The 18,106-nt window shown below is 43.9% G+C and overlaps 1 protein-coding gene across 1 annotated transcript in view; it reads left to right on the top strand.

Annotated features, from left to right (window-relative positions):
• Positions 1 to 18,106, top strand: part of SH3GL2 (SH3 domain containing GRB2 like 2, endophilin A1) — a 629,532-nt gene that overhangs the window by 543,829 nt on the left and 67,597 nt on the right. The window contains exon 5 of the mRNA XM_069239475.1: positions 11,040 to 11,173. Coding sequence (XP_069095576.1) covers positions 11,040 to 11,173 — 134 coding nt within the window. The remainder of the gene's footprint in view (positions 1 to 11,039; positions 11,174 to 18,106) is intronic.

The following is an 18,106-nucleotide window of genomic DNA, read 5'->3' as shown; positions in this document are numbered from 1 at the left end:
AGAATCATCATCCCTGCGTGATGGCAGCCATCTGTCATTAAGAGGCATAAATCCCACCCTTTCCCAATTCGTCACATAGTAGGAGTGGTCGCAAGCACATGTGATTTAGTGCCTTGTCTTCGGTAACAGTAAGTGTTTTTTTTTTTATATATAATTTTTTATTGCTTTCAACAAGGGATTATAGCTTGTAACGGTACAATTACTAAATTAGACCCAACAATGAGTTGTTACCCCCCAATTTGCACTTTGTCCATCTTCAAAAACTCTTATTATAACAATTCTCTGCTGTAGGAGCCTTGGCAGTGTTCCATGGTGTTTTTGTGTTGCGGATATGACAATCTATTCAGTTTCTGAATCATTGTCGGAGTTGTTATCCTCTGATGTGGGCGCATCCATGGACTTTAGATTTTTCAGCAGGGAGTCCCAATGTTTGGCATCATCTCTAGGCCTTTGTCCCTGCAGAGCTTCTTGAGCAGCGCCGAGCTTTCAGTTACGGCCCATTTCTCTAGCACAATTTGCCACCTAGCCACTTGGGGACCTCCTGGGTCCTTCCAGTGCACCGTTATTTCTCTCCTTGCAAGTATTAGCGCCAGGTCTGTGATCCTATTAGTTATTTTTTTAGTTGAAGGGCGAGGGAAGTCCCCCAGTATTGCTAATACTGGGCTAGGCTATAGTGTTTTTTCTGTGCTGGAGGATATTTTCCTGAACACTTCTTACCAATATAAGTGGATTCTCGGGCAATTCCATAGCATGTGTACCAGGTCTGCTGTAAGTTCTTCACATCAGGGACATTTAGAGTTGTTCGTGTTGTAGAATTTGGTTATCATTTGTGGAGTTAGATATGCCCAATGATAGATATATAAGTTTATCAGTTTGAATCTTGCATTCCTGGATACTGAGTAGATTTGAGAGGTGATTCTAGACCATTGAGTGTCCTCTAGTAAAATGTCTAGGTCTGTCTGCCATTTGGCTCTAAGGTTATTCATTGGTACACAGGTGTCGCTTTGCAGAGATCTGTATATTCCCGAGACTGTTCCTTTTTGGTCTCCCATTGAACAGAGGAACTGACATCCCTTATGCATATTTGGCTCACTCAATTTTGTTCCCCATGGTTTTTGGATAGTGTTAACTAAGGCATTGTGGGTAAGGAACAAGCCGGAGGGGAGATTAAACTGTTCTTGCAGCTCAACGTAGAAGCAGAGCTTACCATTACTGAACAAATCACCCACTTTTGTGATGTTGTGTGCTATCAGTTTGATAGTGTGTGTTGTGATGTGTCCCTTCGGGGTGAGGTTTAAGGCTATTAGGGGGATCTCAGGTGTATATGGAGATTTTGTGCAAGTGCGTCTCAGAAATTGTTCCCAGCAATGTCTTGACGTTTCCCATTCCAACAGGAGCTGTTGTTTCGATTTTTGGGGGGTTCAGTGGTATATTTACAATATTTTCGAGAGGACAGTTCAGAGGGACTTGTAAGTCCTTTGTGACTGAGGGTTCGCTGATTAATTTAGCCAGCCATTGTAGTTGCCCTGTCCAGTAGTAGATTTCCAGGTCTGGTGCGGCTAATCCACCTTCCGAAGTGGGTCTTCGGAGGGTGTTAAGAGCGATTCTGTGCCTGTTCTGTCCCCATATGAAATTCACAATTAGGGAGTCTATATTTTTAATACTCTTTTCGGGATTACTAGCGGGATAGTGGAGAAGTAGTAAAGTAGCCTGGGTAGTGCTATCATTTTGAGTAAGGCAACTCTCCCAAAGACAGTCAGTGGTAGCGTGCTCCAGAAGAGCATATTGGCTTTAATTCCTCTAATTGCCCACTGTATATTTCCCTCTAGTAGATCTTCTACTGTGTGGATTATATTGACCCCCAGGTATTTAAATGTTTTCGGGGACCAGGGTAGACCCCTGGTATCTGCAGGTTCCCTAGTGTCTCTGGTTAGTGGAAAGATGGAGGATTTTCTCCAGTTGACTCGGAGACCAGAGGCCATACCAACATTTTCTAGCATGTTTATTGCTCCAGGCAAGTCTGCATCCAGGTTTTTGAGGAATAATAGCATGTCGTCGGCGTATAGTGCTATGTGGTGTGTCCAATTATTGATTAAAATGCCCTCAAAGCACTTTTTAGATCTTGCTGTTTGCGCAAGGGGCTCTACTGCTATAGCAAACAGGAAGGGCGACAGCGGGCAGCCTTGTCTAGTTCCTCTACCTATGGGGAAGGAGTCGGAAATGGTGTTGCCCGTGCACACCCTCGCTGTGGGATTAGAATACAGTAGTTTTGTCCAGTGTGTGAATCCCTCTCCTAGTCCAAGTTTTAACATGACCTGTTCTAGGTAGTCCCACCTTAGGCTATCAAAGGCTTTTTCTATATCTACAGAGATTATCTCTGCTTGAGGCATTGTTGAGGGCAAGGTATGCAATATTGAAACTAAGCGTCTGATATTTTGTGCTGTACTGCGTTGTGGGATAAATCCCGATTGGTCTTGGTGTATCAGTAATGTTATGAGGGGTAAGAGTCTGTTTGTCAGTATCCAACTTAATATTTTATAATCTAGATTCAACATTGATAATGGGCGGTAGGATCGAACGTCTGAGGGTGGTTTATCAGTCTTAAGAAGGGGAATCATTATAGCCTCATTGGTTGATTGAGGCAGTTTGTTGATGCACCATGCTTCGGTGTATATTGCGCAGCGTCTCGGGGTAAGTAGGTCCTGGTATAGTGAATAGAACTCCATAGGGAATCCATCCATTCCCAGGACTTTACCCCTTGCCATACCCTGTATCGCTATTTTAATTTCCGCTATAGATATTGGAGCGGTTAGGGACAGACTTTCTTCGGCTCTTAGTTTAGGAAGATAAGGGTCTCTAATTCCTGGACCTGAATGTTACTAATAGTGTCCGTGGGTGGGGCATATAGAATTGAGTAGTATTCGAAGAAACTCGTATTGATCTCCCTTTGACCATGTACTCTGTCGCCTAGTTGTGTCTCGATCTCGACTATGGTGGATTGCTGTCTAGGGGGCTTAGCTAACCATGCTAACAGGGCACCTGCCTTGTCGCCTTCTGCGTGTTGTTGATTTAAATACTGCTTGTAGTCGAAGCGAGATAATCTAGTGTTCGCCTCAATTATTTTAGCTTTAGTTTCTGACATGAGGGGGGTCAATTCAGGGTGAATTGGGATCTTACGCTCTACGTCTCTGAGGGAGTCTTCAAGTTTTTTTAGTTCATTCTCGATTGATTTCCGGACTCCATTACACTCGCCAATACATTTGCCCCTGGTTACGATTTTGAAGGTTTCCCATTCTAGGGTTCTGGAAGATGCTGTCCCTGTGTTTATAGTGAAGAATTTCTCAATACTTTTATGAAGGGTGTGTTTGAATGCTTTGACTTCTAGTGCTTCTGTCCTCAGTCGCCAAGTGGGGATCGACGGTCTTTCTCCCCTCCATGCTAGTGATACCATCAGGGGAATATGATCCGATATAGTTCGACTCAAATATTCGGCTGCTACTACTACCTGTTGCAGTTCATGGGATGTTAGGGAGGTGTCTAGCCTAACGTGTAGGTCATGTGTTATCGAGTGATAGGAGTAGTCTCTACAGAGCTGGTTAAGCTGTCTCCAGGAATCTCTTAATTGCCAGTGTTGTTGCCATTCTGTAAAGGATTTGGCAGTTTTTGTGGTTTGTGAGTGCGGCAATGGCCGATGTGATCTATCTAGGTGTATGTTGGCTATACAGTTGAAATCCCCGCTGAGAATTTTCGGGCCTGCGAGGTTCGGACCTAATTCTTGTGGTAATTTATCGAATATTTTTTTTGATCTAGGTTCGGAGCATGTAGGCCGCCAATTGTCACTACCTTCCCGTCCAATCTACCCCTGACCACCACATATCTCCCCTCTTTATCTATGGATGTTTGTAGTGCCTGGAAAGGTACCCCCGGCCGGACCCATATTAGTACTCCCCTGGTGAATGCTGAGTAGGTAGTGGCAAATATTTGGCCTCTCCATCTTTTTTTTAGTGCAGTGACTTCTTATTCTAACAGATGTGTTTCCTGTAATAGGGCTATGTGTGTCCCCCTGCGTTTGAGGTAGTTGTATACTTTATACCGTTTGGACGTATTATTTAGGCCTCTGATGTTCCATGTTATCATTTTGTAGATTGCGGCCATGATCTATGGGTTTTAGATTGGTGATTGTGCGTGGTTATAGACCTGTAGTTAGGTTTTCTGTTATGAATATTGTTTGAGGATCTAGGACGAGAATTGTTTGATTCATTAGTGATTAGTGCTGTGTTAACCCCTCTATCTATATAAACTTTTTAATCCCCAACTCCCACTCCCCAGGACCGGTGACAAAAACCTTTCCCGTCCAAACCGTAAACATTCTAAAATTAGAGTCCTATAGATGGGTGACGTGTCGGAGGTCGAGAGCTCCCGCTCCGAGCTGCTCCCGGGGCCCGGCTGCACGATGTATTGCTTTCAGTTGCGTGTGCCTAAGAGGCATAAACTATCGATTGGTCTAAGAGGGTACTTGCTTATTATCCTAGATGAGTTGGTTGAGTCTATGTTGGCACTCATATAAAAAAAAATCCTCACATACAGCAATTAGATGATCTCTTCTGCAGTTCCTGGGGCTATTTTGTGCAGGCTAGTGATAGTGTCATGCGAGGATGTCGACGAGCCCCCACAGTCCGAGTCGAGGTCGGAGACGTTGACCGGGGTCCGAGGTCTAGGGCTGGTTCCTCCACTTAGAGCTGCTGCCGTTTCTACTGCATTCTGCATCTCCAGAAGTGATTGGTGTCTTGGTGGGGCTGCTTCCGAGGCTCGATTGGTGGACTTGCTGCGTTTCCTGTCTGGCTTGCATGGGGTTCTAGGAGGAGGGGACGGGTTGGTTATGTTTAGGGATTCCATCCATTCCTTTACTAGCTGCGGTGATGGGAAAAAGTGCGTTTTGCCATCATGTTCCACACGGAGCTTAGCTGAGAAGAGCATAGCATATTTTATACCACACTCGCAAAGTGCTCGCTTAGAGTCATTGAAAGAGGCCCTTTGTGCTTGCGTTTCCCTGGAGAAATCTGGGAAGATCATAATCCGTTGGTTATTGCATGTTATCTCTCCGAGTTGACGTGTTTGCGAGAGAATGTAGTCCCTGTCTCTGTAATGCAACAACTTTGCTATGATTGGGCGAGATCTGGCTCCAGGTGGAGGCATTCTGTTGGGTACCCTATGAGCTATTTCTATTGCGAAGAATGCTGAGAGGCCCTCCTCGGCTATGGTGGTTTTGATCCCGTTTTCCAGAAAGGCTTCCATACTGTCTGCAGATGACTCTGATCTCTCTGGGATCCCAACCAGGCGAAGGTTACTCCTGCGTGCGCGGTTTTCAGCGTCCTCTGCTCTGGATTCTAGAGTTGTAATGCGCGAGGAGAGATCCTTGAGCTCTGTGGTTGTTGCTTGTTGCGTTAAAGTCGTTTCTGCGAGGGTTTTTTCGTTTGTTCCTACTCTGTCCTTTAATTTGCAGTGGTCATCTCGCAATAATGTGAGGTCCATTGCTAAGTTATCTATTTTCTTCTCTAATGCTTCCCAGGAGTCTCTAATGGCCAGGAGGACCGTGACCAGAGTTGTTTCCTGTTGCGACTTGTCATCTGGGGACGATGGTTTTGTGGGGTGATTGGTGGTTTTATTGGTTGTAGCCTCGTCTAGGCTCTGCTCTTCACGTCTTTTGGTCTTCCCCATTTTTGGAACAGTTGTCTTATTAGGTGAGGAAATGTTTCGCCCGCGCGGGTGGGCGGCCCCCTGCTTTGCGTTGCACTTTCGGGGGTCCCCTCAGTGTTTGTGCGGCCTGCTGTTTTCTCTCCGGGGTGGGTGCAACGTGTGAAGCGAGGATTCCGAATCCCCAGATGTGAAGAAGAGGGAGACAGGGCCGGGGGAAATTTCAACAGTCTGTTTAGTCTACTCAAGGAGGAGATGTGAAGGCCTCGTTCCCTTTTCGATCTCATGGCTTCTGAATTGCTTCTGCCCAACGGGGTCTGGCCAGGTTGTATTTCACTGATGCTTTGCATGCCCGTCCTTGACCTGAATTGTTATGGGGAGCCTTCTGGATTATCCTATGGTGGGGCCTGTGCTCGTTCTTGTGCTCAATTACTCAACTTGAGACTGGCCGGGGAATGCCAGCGCGGGGCGACCTCGCCCTGCGTCGTAGATCGAACAGTTGTCGTTGTGGGGGAGCTCTTGAGCACCTGGTCCTCCCTGTTATTTTCCTGTACTTACGAGGTGCGGGCAGTGGGCTCCAAACTCCCTTCCCCTCCTTCTTTGGGCTTCAAATTTGAGGGGGGAGTTTCTTTGTAAAGGCCTGGTGGCGGGGGGGGTCATGCATCTAGGTTGCCCCGGTAATTTGTTCCGCCCGGAGGCCTCAGGTTGTGGGCGGCCCGTCCTCCTCACGCATGGCGGTGTAGAGCAGCCAGGGTGCTCCCAAACCAGCCCCAAATAGAGGACGTGCCTCCACAGTATTGTTGGATGGGGTCTCAGGGCCCCTCTCCAAGTCTCACCCCCGCCAGGAGACCTCCGATGTGCTTTTTTGTAGTCTCAGGAGGCACTAGGCTGGCAGGCACGGTCCATGGGCCGCGACCGGGCGAGGGTCACGGTCTCCTCCAGCCCGATTGCTCACCTGCTCTCCCAGCGTGTTACAGGCAAACCGCCTCGGCTCCGGGGCCTCACCATCCTGCGGCGGTCGCTCGGCTCTCGTCACGAGCGTCCTGTCCCTTCGGCACAGGTTGAAGGAGAAATCACTTGGTCGCGGCCACCATTTTGCTTCGAGCGGCTGCGGATGAGAAAGACTCGAATTCAGCACTCTCCTGTGGTTGATTCAGGACGGAAACTGAACTTATGTGGTCCTGATGCACTCCGATGGGTTCACAAATTACTGGAGTCAGTTTAGGACGCCGATCAGGGGTTTTCAGCAAGCCGGGCCCTGTTTGCTCTCCCGGAGCTCCTCTCTAAGCGTACGGCTCCAGCAGCCGCCAGCCACACCCCCCCAACAGTAAGTGTTTTAATGCTATTCTTGGGTTATTTTTATTGTACTGAGACCCCTTGTCACACTAACATCCCCTGTGTGACACCCCAGGCCCTGGCTGCAGATTGCTGGTTCCTTTATAAGTGGAGCTGCTCTATTTGTTCCTCATGAAGCTGTTCTAAAAGACGAGCAGGGTTCTTGCTCCCTTGTGAAATGGATCCAAATATCCGAGTCAAGCGCAGGGTGCGAAATATGGGCTTATAGTAAAGGCAGTTATCTGCTGTATGGCATTAAAACTGGCCCTTTCTTCATGCCCTTAACATTAGTGCCATAAACGTGGATTGATATGCAAACAGTGAATTTTAAAATGTATGTAATGTATATCAGCCATTTAGTTCCTCTTATTTTACATGTTTTACTTTAATGTTGCATTCTGCAAGGGATTTAGCTTTTCATCATGCTATGTTTCTGTGCATTGTATTGCATAGTGTATACATTGACTCGTGCCAGGTGTTTGAGGTGCTTTGGTTGAGAGTGCTGGTGCTGAGGCTGAAGGAAAAGCAAAGTGTCTGACAGTGGGTTGGTCTCTGTGCAGAGCACACAGAACAATCGTCATGTGTTCCAGTTGCAAATTAAATTCAGTGTAAATGTGTTCGAAGTAGTGCGTAGAGGTCAAAATATTTAGAAGACAAAAGCAAACATGAAATATAATGCTTAGATGTGAATGAGTGCAGTGTATGTTTGGGGTGGTGAAATGAGGGAGATGCAAGGGAGTGCATTTAGGGGAGAGGGAAAAGAGGGTGCTGGAGAGGAAAGAGAGGAGGCTGAAAATGTGCAGATGGATGAGATGTGAAGAGAAAAAGGGCATACATATCTAACGTAAAGCACACATAACTGAAGGCCATACTCCTTCCATAGGCCTCAATAATATTTAATTCACAGTCTCACAATTTCAGAATTGAAACATTTCCAATGTTAATTATTTATAACTAATCATTGTTGTTACTCATTTATTTTAAACAGCTGACAACCATTGACAAAGCAAGTAGTACTGACAGGTTTTAGGTGTGTGTCAGTTGTGTTATATTTCTGGATGCAATAACATCTCAGAGAGAAACCAAATTACTGGCCCGGTGGCACACTATGGGAATCATAGAAACTTATTTTACATGTTCCCTTTTAGAAAGCCCCACTTTTTTCATCCTACTAAAAAACTGTCTACACATATTTCTGTTTGATTAATTGCAGCCAGAAGCTGTGGGTGCTTCCTGATACCTGGTTAGAGCATTTTCTTCCAAAGTTGATACTGCATGCAGTGCAAGACACTGGGCAAGCACACACTTTAAAGGGCCTGAAGTTGTAGCTCTGTACAATTTGCACATTAAAGTAACTGGTGAACGTATTAATGCAGTAAGATATGGGGCAGTTTCTAATGTGCTTAGTATTTCAAGGTTATAAGTTCCCACTGCTTTAAAACCTTGCTTTCTTACTAAATTAATTTGCTTTCAAATGCACCATTTGTCTATCTTTTTCGATTTTTTTTCTTGGGAGGAGGACTCAACTTGAACCCCATGTTTGTCCATTAAGCTTGCTCGCTTCACTCGCTACAAAAGTCATACCAATCTTTTATGGCCCACCACTTTCAATGTCACCAGCTGCCACTGCACTCTGGTAGTCCTTGTTTCAAGCAGCAAGGCAGGCCTCCAGCAGCAGGGCAGTCATTTGAAGAACAACAGCTGGGCAGTTCCCTGGTAGCAGCAGTATAGTCCACTGGTGTACAAGACAGCCCATCTGAAGTCTTCCATAGGCCCAGGAGAGCATTGAAGAGTTGGTCTCAGGGCAGTGGCGTAGCGTGGGTGGTGCAGGGGGGGCCGGCCGCACCGGGCGCAACATCTTGGAAGAGACTAAATCCACGGGTTAGGGGGCGCAAATTACTTGCCTTGCCCCGGGTTAGGGGGCGCAAATTACTTGCCTTGCCCCGGGTGCTGACAACCCACGCTACGCCACTGTCTCAGGGTTCAATATTTTTACCTGGTGTCAGCCTTTGAAATGACAAAAATGTCTAGGCTACCCCCACATCTGGTTCTGAAAAGTTCCTCCCATCCCCCGCCAATGCTCCAAGCAGACTAGGGTAAAAAAAAGGCTGGTGTTAGGTGTCCTTGTGTGTGCTGGAGGCAGTCACTATTGAAGTACAATTGAGGCAGGGAACAGCTCTGCCCCACTCATCCTGTCGGGATGGCCCATCCTTCCCACTTCTAAGCCCTATGCTATCCTTGTCTGGGATGAATACAGAAAGCATGACAGCAGAGCCATGTGACCCAAAACACTGACAAAAGGCACCAAATAGTTAAGACAAGAAAATGCCCATTTTCTAAGAGTGATATTTTCAGAATTGTGACTTTCAATCCCACATTACAAATAAAAAAAGATTTAAAATCACAATGCCTTTAAGACCAAACATGACATTCCTACCTGTTTCCAATCAAAGGTTGGCTCTTATTAAATGTAATAAGGTAATGCAATGTTAACCTATTGGAGAGATATACCCTACAGCAGTGAAAAACTAATTTAGGAGTTTTTCACTACCACAACATGTAAAACTTGAAACACAGGTCCCACTTTTTAAATACAATGCACTCTGCCTTATAGGCTGTTTACGGCCTATCATAGGAGTTACTTATATGTTTTTGAAAAGGAAGGCTTAGGCCTGCAAAAGATTTATTTTGCCAGATTGAAGTGACAGTGTAAAACTGCACGACAGGCTGCAATGACCGGCCTGAGATATGTTTTCAACGGCAACTTAAGTGGGTGGCACAATGAGTGCTGCAGCCACCCTAGCAGTATTTAATTTATAGGCTTTGGGTACACGTAGTACCGTATGCTAGGGACTTGAAAGTAAATTAAATGTGCAATTGGGTGTAAGCCAAGTTTACCATGTTTTAGGGAGACAGAACAAGCTTTTTAGAACTGGTTAGCAGTTATAAAGCGCACAGAGTCCTAATACCAACAAAAAAAATTCAGAAAACAGATGGGGTGAAGGCAAAAAGGCAGTACCTACCAAAGTGTCAACAAAACCAAGAAAAAATATTTTATTTGCCAAGAACAATAAGCAGCATACAATAAAAGCCTGGCTCAATAACATGAATCTTGACAGCTTTGAACCTCAACTTTTACTGAATGTCTAGTTCTTAGGATTTATCCTGAGCACCAGCCTCACCATGAAGGAGCACACTGCCAAAGAACAAAGATCGCCTTATACCAGTGGGGATTTCCCTCTACAAAAAGTCAAACTGTTCTTACAGAAAGCGACTTAAGAAGTGCTGTTCAAGTCATCATACTCTCAGATCTTGATGGTGGTACTGCCCTCCTCCATAGTCTCTGACTTCACACTTGCACCCCTTAGGGCCATCATAAATGCTGCAATGCATTTCTTACATGGCCATTAGAAATATGATCACCTTATCCCCATCCTAATGGAACTCCATCATTGCCTCTGCAGGCTGGCTCACACCATCTTTAAAACCAGCTGCAACATTCACAAAGCTATCACAACCAGTACCCCTGCTTATTTTGCAAGCAAGCTCATTACCTCTGGTGGATTTTGGCACACCTGCAGCCATCGCAACATAGGACTGTAGACTATGAAGAGTTAAAAGAAAAGAAGACAGCAGGCCTTTTCCAACTATGCCCCCAGCATCTGGAACAACATTCCTGTATCCATCAGGACCTCCCCAACGCTCCTCCAGTTTAGGAAAGATTTGAAAACTCACCTCTTTAAAGAACACTACACCATAATGCATCAGCCATGTACAGCCCATCTTCCTTTCCACTTACACGCTGACTTAATGCTTGGCCTAGAATATGTATAGTGCTCCACTGCCTTTCTGGCTAGGTGCACACTATTGAAATACCATATAAATACACATAGACGTACATAGGTGCTATAGCATTTATTGGTATTACCTCTGTACCACAATGTAACATTATTATGATTAATATATAAACTAGGTGAACTTTATCAGTAATGCCCATGTTTCTGTTTTAGGGCCTGCTCTCCTTGATGTTGGAGAAGCCATGAGAGAACTTTCAGACATCAAAGATTCTTTGGACATTGATGTTAAGCAAAACTTCATTGACCCTCTTCAGAACCTCCACGACAAAGATTTGAAAGAAATACAGGTACATGTGCCCTCTGAATATATTTTATATGTAGAGCTTTTTCTATAAAATCATGTCTTCTTTCATCCACTTCAGAGTGTTTTGCTATACGCACAACTGCATATTTTGATGTTGGTACATTTGATGGTGATCTACACTATCAACTGGGACTGGATGGTAAGGTAAAGCTTTAAAATAGAGTCTTCATGTTACTGTGTCAGTAATGACAGTGTGGTATTTCTAGGAATACTGGATATTAGTGAGTTCAATACAGAAAATGTTGCTGTACATGCAGTACATTATGCACAGGGGCGTAGCTTCAGGGGGGTGTTTGGGTGTGACACATGCCCCAAAAAATCCATTCTTAACTTATGAGTTGGATCTGAGTTGAGTCTGTTCTGTCTGTATCATCTTTTCATCTGGGCCAGGAACAAAAGACAAACCGTGACCTTTGATGTAAAATGGAGGAGCGAGCAGAGACAGAGATATCCATCTGGTAGCTGAATTTCAAAACATGAAACCAGATAACCTGGAATCAATACCAGCTCCCCTGCTTCTCCAAATTGTGTGATCCTAGGCAAATGTTTTATTTCATAGAGCCTCATTTTTCTTTAAAATCAAATATGAGAGCAATTTTAAATGTTTGAGCTCAGGATGTGCGCTGTACAACCAACTTTTATGTTTGACTTAATAGACTCACAATGTTGTCAGGGAGAACTACCAGAACCAGGTGAGAGGGGCAGGGGTGTAGCTTTTGGGGGGGTATGTTCGAATACATGCATTAGTAGTTGGGTCTGGGAACCCTGAGTCAGAGCTGTTAAGGTTTTGACAGTTTTTCTTGTTGTTCTCATTCCACTAAGACGTTTTAATTTAACTTGTTACATTTTGGGATCAGAAACTTTAATATGTAGTCACTGGTTTATCAAGAATGTAGTAAATGTTCATCCATATAAGTACTCCTTGAATGGAGCAAATTTAATATTTTATGAATTCACAAACATTGGCAGTACTAGACTTGAATCATTGCATCAGTCCCAGATTTCCAGACACACCACTGGCAATCAGACACCTAAAAGGTGGTGGAATGAATGCTTTCAAATAGCCTAACTAATAGCAATGGCTCAGAATTGCATTCTAACCAATCGTTTTTCACCCAGTGTGTCACTGTAGACAGAGCCCTACCTGAGGCAAATTAGTATTGACCTTGTTCATCATGGAAATATCCAGTTCACCCCTCCACCCTGGAGCTCTCTGCTTTTTCATTTGGGACATTTGAGATTCACCTCCCCTGAATCTCACTGACTAAGCTACGTCCCTGATCGTGCGCTCTAAGTTGCTGGAGTTTGTGAGACACTGTCTCATAGTCTCAATCTTCAATCCCTGAGTTTTATAATCAATTTGTTGGGTTAAAACAGGTTGTTGTTTGTTCCAGCCTTGGAAGACACTCAACCTGTTTGAACTCACCAAATTGATTATTAAAATTGATTATGAAAAATTGTTGAACAGATGACCATATGATCCAATCATTCTATGTCTCATATAAGTGAGATAAGCCAGTTACCAGGAGAACAAAAGGTTATTCAGACTTGGGGAACACACTCAGAAGCCCTTCATACTCATTCTGAATAAGAGGGGTAGTTGGTCTTACCCTCAGAAAAATGTCTTTGGAGCCCCCAATAAAATAAAGCCACAAGGTAGAAACAGGTATTACGTGGAGGGCCAGAGTGTCATTTGCTTACAGAGTTTATGTTTTGTATTATTCGAGTCACTTAGTGGTACATAAAGTTTAGGCAATTTTTGATCATGCTTTAACTCCTAGATAGAAGTCTTTGAGTGTTGTCCACCTACCTATGAGACAGTTGCTGATATTTAATTTACTAAGGGCCTGATTATGAGTTTGTTGGTGTATTCTGACCTGTGCGTAAGTCCACGGTTGGAATTATGAGTTGGTAGTTATTTGAAGTATCCAATAATTTTTGGATGCATTAAATACGCATGTATTAATTATTGTATGTGTTAAATACCTCAACTTTCATTAGTTTTCAGCAGGTCAAACCTGCCAACATTTAATGGGGCAAATGCATGTGGTATTTACAGTACCACATGGATTTTGGTGTGTTGAACATCACAATCCACATCTTATTCCCCACAAACTCATAGTACCCACTGTATCAATATTTACCAGGTGAGATAAATGGCACCTATACTCGTAATCAGGCCCATAGTTAGGGGCCTCATCTTTATGTTAAAGAACAGCGACAACAAGTTTCTCTATGGTGGTGCTACACACAGGAATCTAGTCTCATATGATTTAGGAGAACTTATTCTTATCCACTGACTGAGAAATGATTGACCCTTCTTCCATATTTTCATCATCCACTAACAGTCCTTCTATTAGAATAATGGCATCTACAATGAGACCTGTATAAGTAGGACAAGATGAAACAGTATTTAGTGGGCAAGGGCAATGAAGAGATTCTAGCTTACACTCATTAGTGTTGTTTCCATTCCTTTCCAGAGTCTGAACTTAGTTTTGTAGTTGCTAGGTGTAGTGTCTTCCCCAGCTCGAGAGCATACAAAGACCACACCACACACCAAGCTCTTCAGTACACATGTTTATTCCTTAACATACAACCACACACTAAATCACTGATTAACTTATATCTGTCAAGAACTAAATGTTAACATCTCCCAGCAGGTTATGCAACCTCTCTTCTAAGTCTGCTCAGAATTGCAAGGGTCCTAGCGCGCCTAGTCTCACAACACTACATCTTCCCTCATGTTAAATAAAACAAGTACAAATAACAGTTATATCATATCCCTTCGATAAGTCATCGAGGCACCTGCACTAGTCGGACTGATCAAGTAGTATGAGGTGGTGGAGATACACTCTGATCAAGCACCAAGGGTGTGGAGTCTGAAACTTGCCCTAGACTGTCAGGTGGAATCTCCTCCTTGAAGATTGCAGGAGCTGATGAACATCAAGGTTTTTTCTGGCTGGGATGCTGAGCCGTCACCATGTGTCCTTTGCATGTTTCCACCCTCTGAGATTTGACATCAAATGAGGCGTCTGCTTCCTGAGCTCGTCGAATCCAATCAGCATACATCTTCATTTTGCGTTTTCGAGTAATGTCAAGGGCCCAAAGCTTATTGGTATCCAAGGATCGATCCACTGTCCACTGTGGTGATTTGGTTTGAATAGCTCTCCCAAACAGTAAGGTAGCAGGACTCTCACCATTTGCGGAGTGAGGAGTTGAGCGATAAGCATGGAGAGCTTGGCACAGGGCTTGTTTCAGTTCCCTCCATCGCCAATCACTGAATTACTTTCTTGAGGGTTCCCATGAATCGTTCAACAATACCATTGGCTTGAGGCCACAGAGGTTTGTTTGTTTGATGCTCGACTTTCAGTTTACCTAGAAACTCCTTGAGCTCTTGACTGTTGAATGGGGGGGCCATTGTCAGATTTGTGGATGGCAGGTTTACGTCACACTTCGAAGATGTTGTCCAGCCACCCGATCATCTTGTCATGGGTGGTCAGTGACATTTTCTCAACAAGCGGAAAGTGTGATTACTCATCAGTGACTTCCATGAGATGATGTCCGTTCCCTAAGGGCCCTAAGAAATCAACAGCAACTTTTTCCCAAGGCCTTGTAGGTAAATCAGACATTGTTAATGGGTGTTGAGTCACTTTAGGAGAAACAAATTTGCAAAGATGGCACTTCTTCTGTACCCTCTCAACTTGTCTGTCTAGGCCCAGAACCCTCACTCAGTCTCTGATGGCTGTTTTGGTGGCCACGATGCCACTTTGTCCTTCAAGATCCAGATCAATGACTTGCTGTTGTAGGCTCTCAAGTATGATGATTCTTGAGCCTCTCAGCACAACACCTTCCCTGGTTGGAGAGAGCTAATTCTGTACATTTTTAAACTTTTGAAATTCAGTGTCATCCTCCAGAGTTTGAACACTCTTTTTCCACGATTGAGTTGAAATGATGTCTCTAAGAATGATCAATGGATAATGCTGCCGGCGTGCTGGTCTTTACAAAGAAATTGATGTATTCTTCAGCTGTTTTAGATGTTGAACTGTGTTTGTATAGAGGTACCCATGAAAAGTAATCAGCACTCTTCTGATCTTTACCCAGCTTATGTAAAATCACATAGCCATACTCTTGCAGTCAAAACCCCCACATCTCAATGCGAGGGGGCATCTTGGTTTGCGGGTTGCCAAAGATAATGAGGAGCGCTTGGTGATCTCTAATGATAGTGAAACATTTTCCATATAGAAACACGTGAAAATGTTCGTAGGCGCAAACAACTGTCAGACTTTACTTCTCTAGCTGAGAATAAGCTTGTTCTGTGTCAGACAAGCTTTGGCTGGCATAGGCCACAATGTGTCTCTGAGCATTTGGATGACCATTATGCTGAGCAAGGATTGCCCCAATAGGCTTGCATCTATGGTGATCTCTGTATGTATTTTTGAGTGGAAATAGGATATCTGTCGCATTCTCAATTGCATGTTTTATTTTTTTGAAACTGATCACATTCCACAGACCACTGAAAAGAAATATCTTGTTTTGTCAAATATCTCAGTGGAGCACCTACTGTAGCGGAATGATAAATGTACCTTGAGCAATAGCGGAATCACAAATGTACTTTGACCAATAACTGCCCATGCCCAAGAAGGATTGCAACATGGTGAAATCCTTTGGGGGCAAGTAGCTGACAGCGCTTGCACAGTATCTGGGTCAGGAGTCATTCCCCCATCAGAGAATATGTGTCCAAAGAAATTAAGTTTTTCTTATGAAACACACACATTGCTGCATTCAGAATGAGCCCTGCATCATTAAGTAATTTGCACACTTGTATAAGAACTTTGTCATGCTCGTCCAGTGTTGCTGCAAACACCAGTATGTCATCACTGTAGTTGAAAGCGTGTGTGACCGGTTGAATTATGAGATGTATAACATCCTAAAATATTTCTCCAGCTGACACTCCGAAGCTCAGCTTTTATATCTGAACGGAACAACATGCATTGAAAAAGTGCTAATATACCTGCAGTTCTCTTCCAGTTAGAGTTGGTGCTATCATTTGTTCAGGTCAAGATGAGAGAAGACTTTGGCACCATTCAACTGCATGATCATTTCCACTATGTATGGGCCACGATGTCTTTCTCTCTCGAATGCCTTGTTGGCCTGGCACATATCATCACAAATACACACAGCACCTCCACTATTCTGTTTATGCACCACCACTATAGGTGAAACCCATGACGTAGGACCAGTGGAGCTCTTGATGGTGTCATGCTTCACCAGCTTTTTCAGTTTTTTCTCAACAGCTTCTTGCAAATGAAAGGCAATTCTGCATGCCGCTGAACAACAGGATGAATGTCCTTGTTACAATGAAGTCGCACTTCTGTTATTTTGAGTCTTCCAAGAGGCCATGGTATGATGACGAAAACGAACTTACTATTTCAGACTGAGTGTGCGAGCTGTAATTGAGAGATTTCAGTCCCATGTCAGCACCAGTGGCAAAGCTGAGCAGGCATGCACTGGATGACGATCTTGGAAGTAGGTGAATTGGTGCTTTCACAGACACTGCTTTATATTTCCTGGTCGTTGTGAATGATCCTTGACTTCGCAATGGTTAGAAGCAGCCCACATATATACCTTCATGTTTGAAGGGTTAGGTGGTGGCAAAGGAGATAGGTTATTAAACTTCTCAACCAGCATGATGTTAATCAACGTACCACTGTTGATGATGAAGGTTATGGGGCAACCATTAACATTTATTGTGATCTTGGGGCAGTGTCTTAAGGAACTTGGTTTTTCTGTTTCATGATTTATCTTTGCCATTGGTTCTTCTTTGCACACTGCAAACCCAACATGTGCTGGGTGTTCTTTGATTGACATCATCATCGCACTTCCATCTTCCTTACTGGCACTTGTTAATGATGTCCAAGGCCCTTTGCAGGACGAGCTTTATGATGGTCAACTTTGTCAGGTTTCTACTTGCTGTAACTGATGTTGCACTTGGGCCTTGTGGGCATGGCGAGAATGCTTCTGGAACTTTCTGACATCCATTTTCTGTTCTTACTGTGACGCATTTGTTTTCTCTTTCACCTTGCAAACCGTTATGAAGTGGTTTTCTTTTCTGCAGCCCTTGCATGTTTGTCCCATGGATGGACATTTGCTCTCATGGGGATATGAAAATCCACTTTGGAATCACAGTTTTTCCTTCTTTGAAGATGTTGACTTGTATGCATCTGCTTGGTGCTTGTACTTGCTTTTCATGACCAGTGCTGATTCACCCTTCACTGTTCCAGATTCCATATCAGCAGCTTGTCATTCTGCTATTTCATCGACTCTTGCAGCCATTAGTATTCTGTCTAAGTTGAGCATCTCTCTCAACATGGGTCTTCAGAAAGAGCCCGACAACAGCCAGTGATTAATCTAAGGCATCTGGCTTCTTCATTGTTAAATTCACTGAACTTACAGTGTTTGATGAGCACATCAAGTCTTTCAACAAACTCATCCATCATTTTACCATCTTGTTGTCTCGCTTGATTGAAAATGCACCTTTCGTAGACGACATTCGGCATCAGATTGAATTTGGTAGTCAACGCTTCTTTGATCTGACGGTACTGCATTAGATCAGTTTGGAAGATTTTCTTCAAGACTTTTTGTACTCCATCACCGCAAGTTCCTTTAAATACTTAATGTCTACTTCGTCTAGGGTATCTATGAAGTCATTTGAGCATCTCTCTCAACACAGTCCCCTTGTTGCCAATATTCTGTTTCTTGGTGGTGTTGAATGCGAGTGGTGGTTTTAGATATATCTAGCTGCATCATAATTCGCACCCTTTTCTGCTTCCACTGAGAGTATATGCTGTTCAGGTGGCAGCAGCCGCTCACTGGTGGCAACTGCAATTTCTGTAAGCACAGGCGACTTGCTTGCTTT

Source organism: Pleurodeles waltl, chromosome 1_2, assembly GCF_031143425.1.
Source record: "Pleurodeles waltl isolate 20211129_DDA chromosome 1_2, aPleWal1.hap1.20221129, whole genome shotgun sequence".
In the NCBI taxonomy this organism is placed as follows: domain Eukaryota; kingdom Metazoa; phylum Chordata; class Amphibia; order Caudata; family Salamandridae; genus Pleurodeles; species Pleurodeles waltl.
This window is presented reverse-complemented; position numbering and strand designations above follow the sequence as displayed.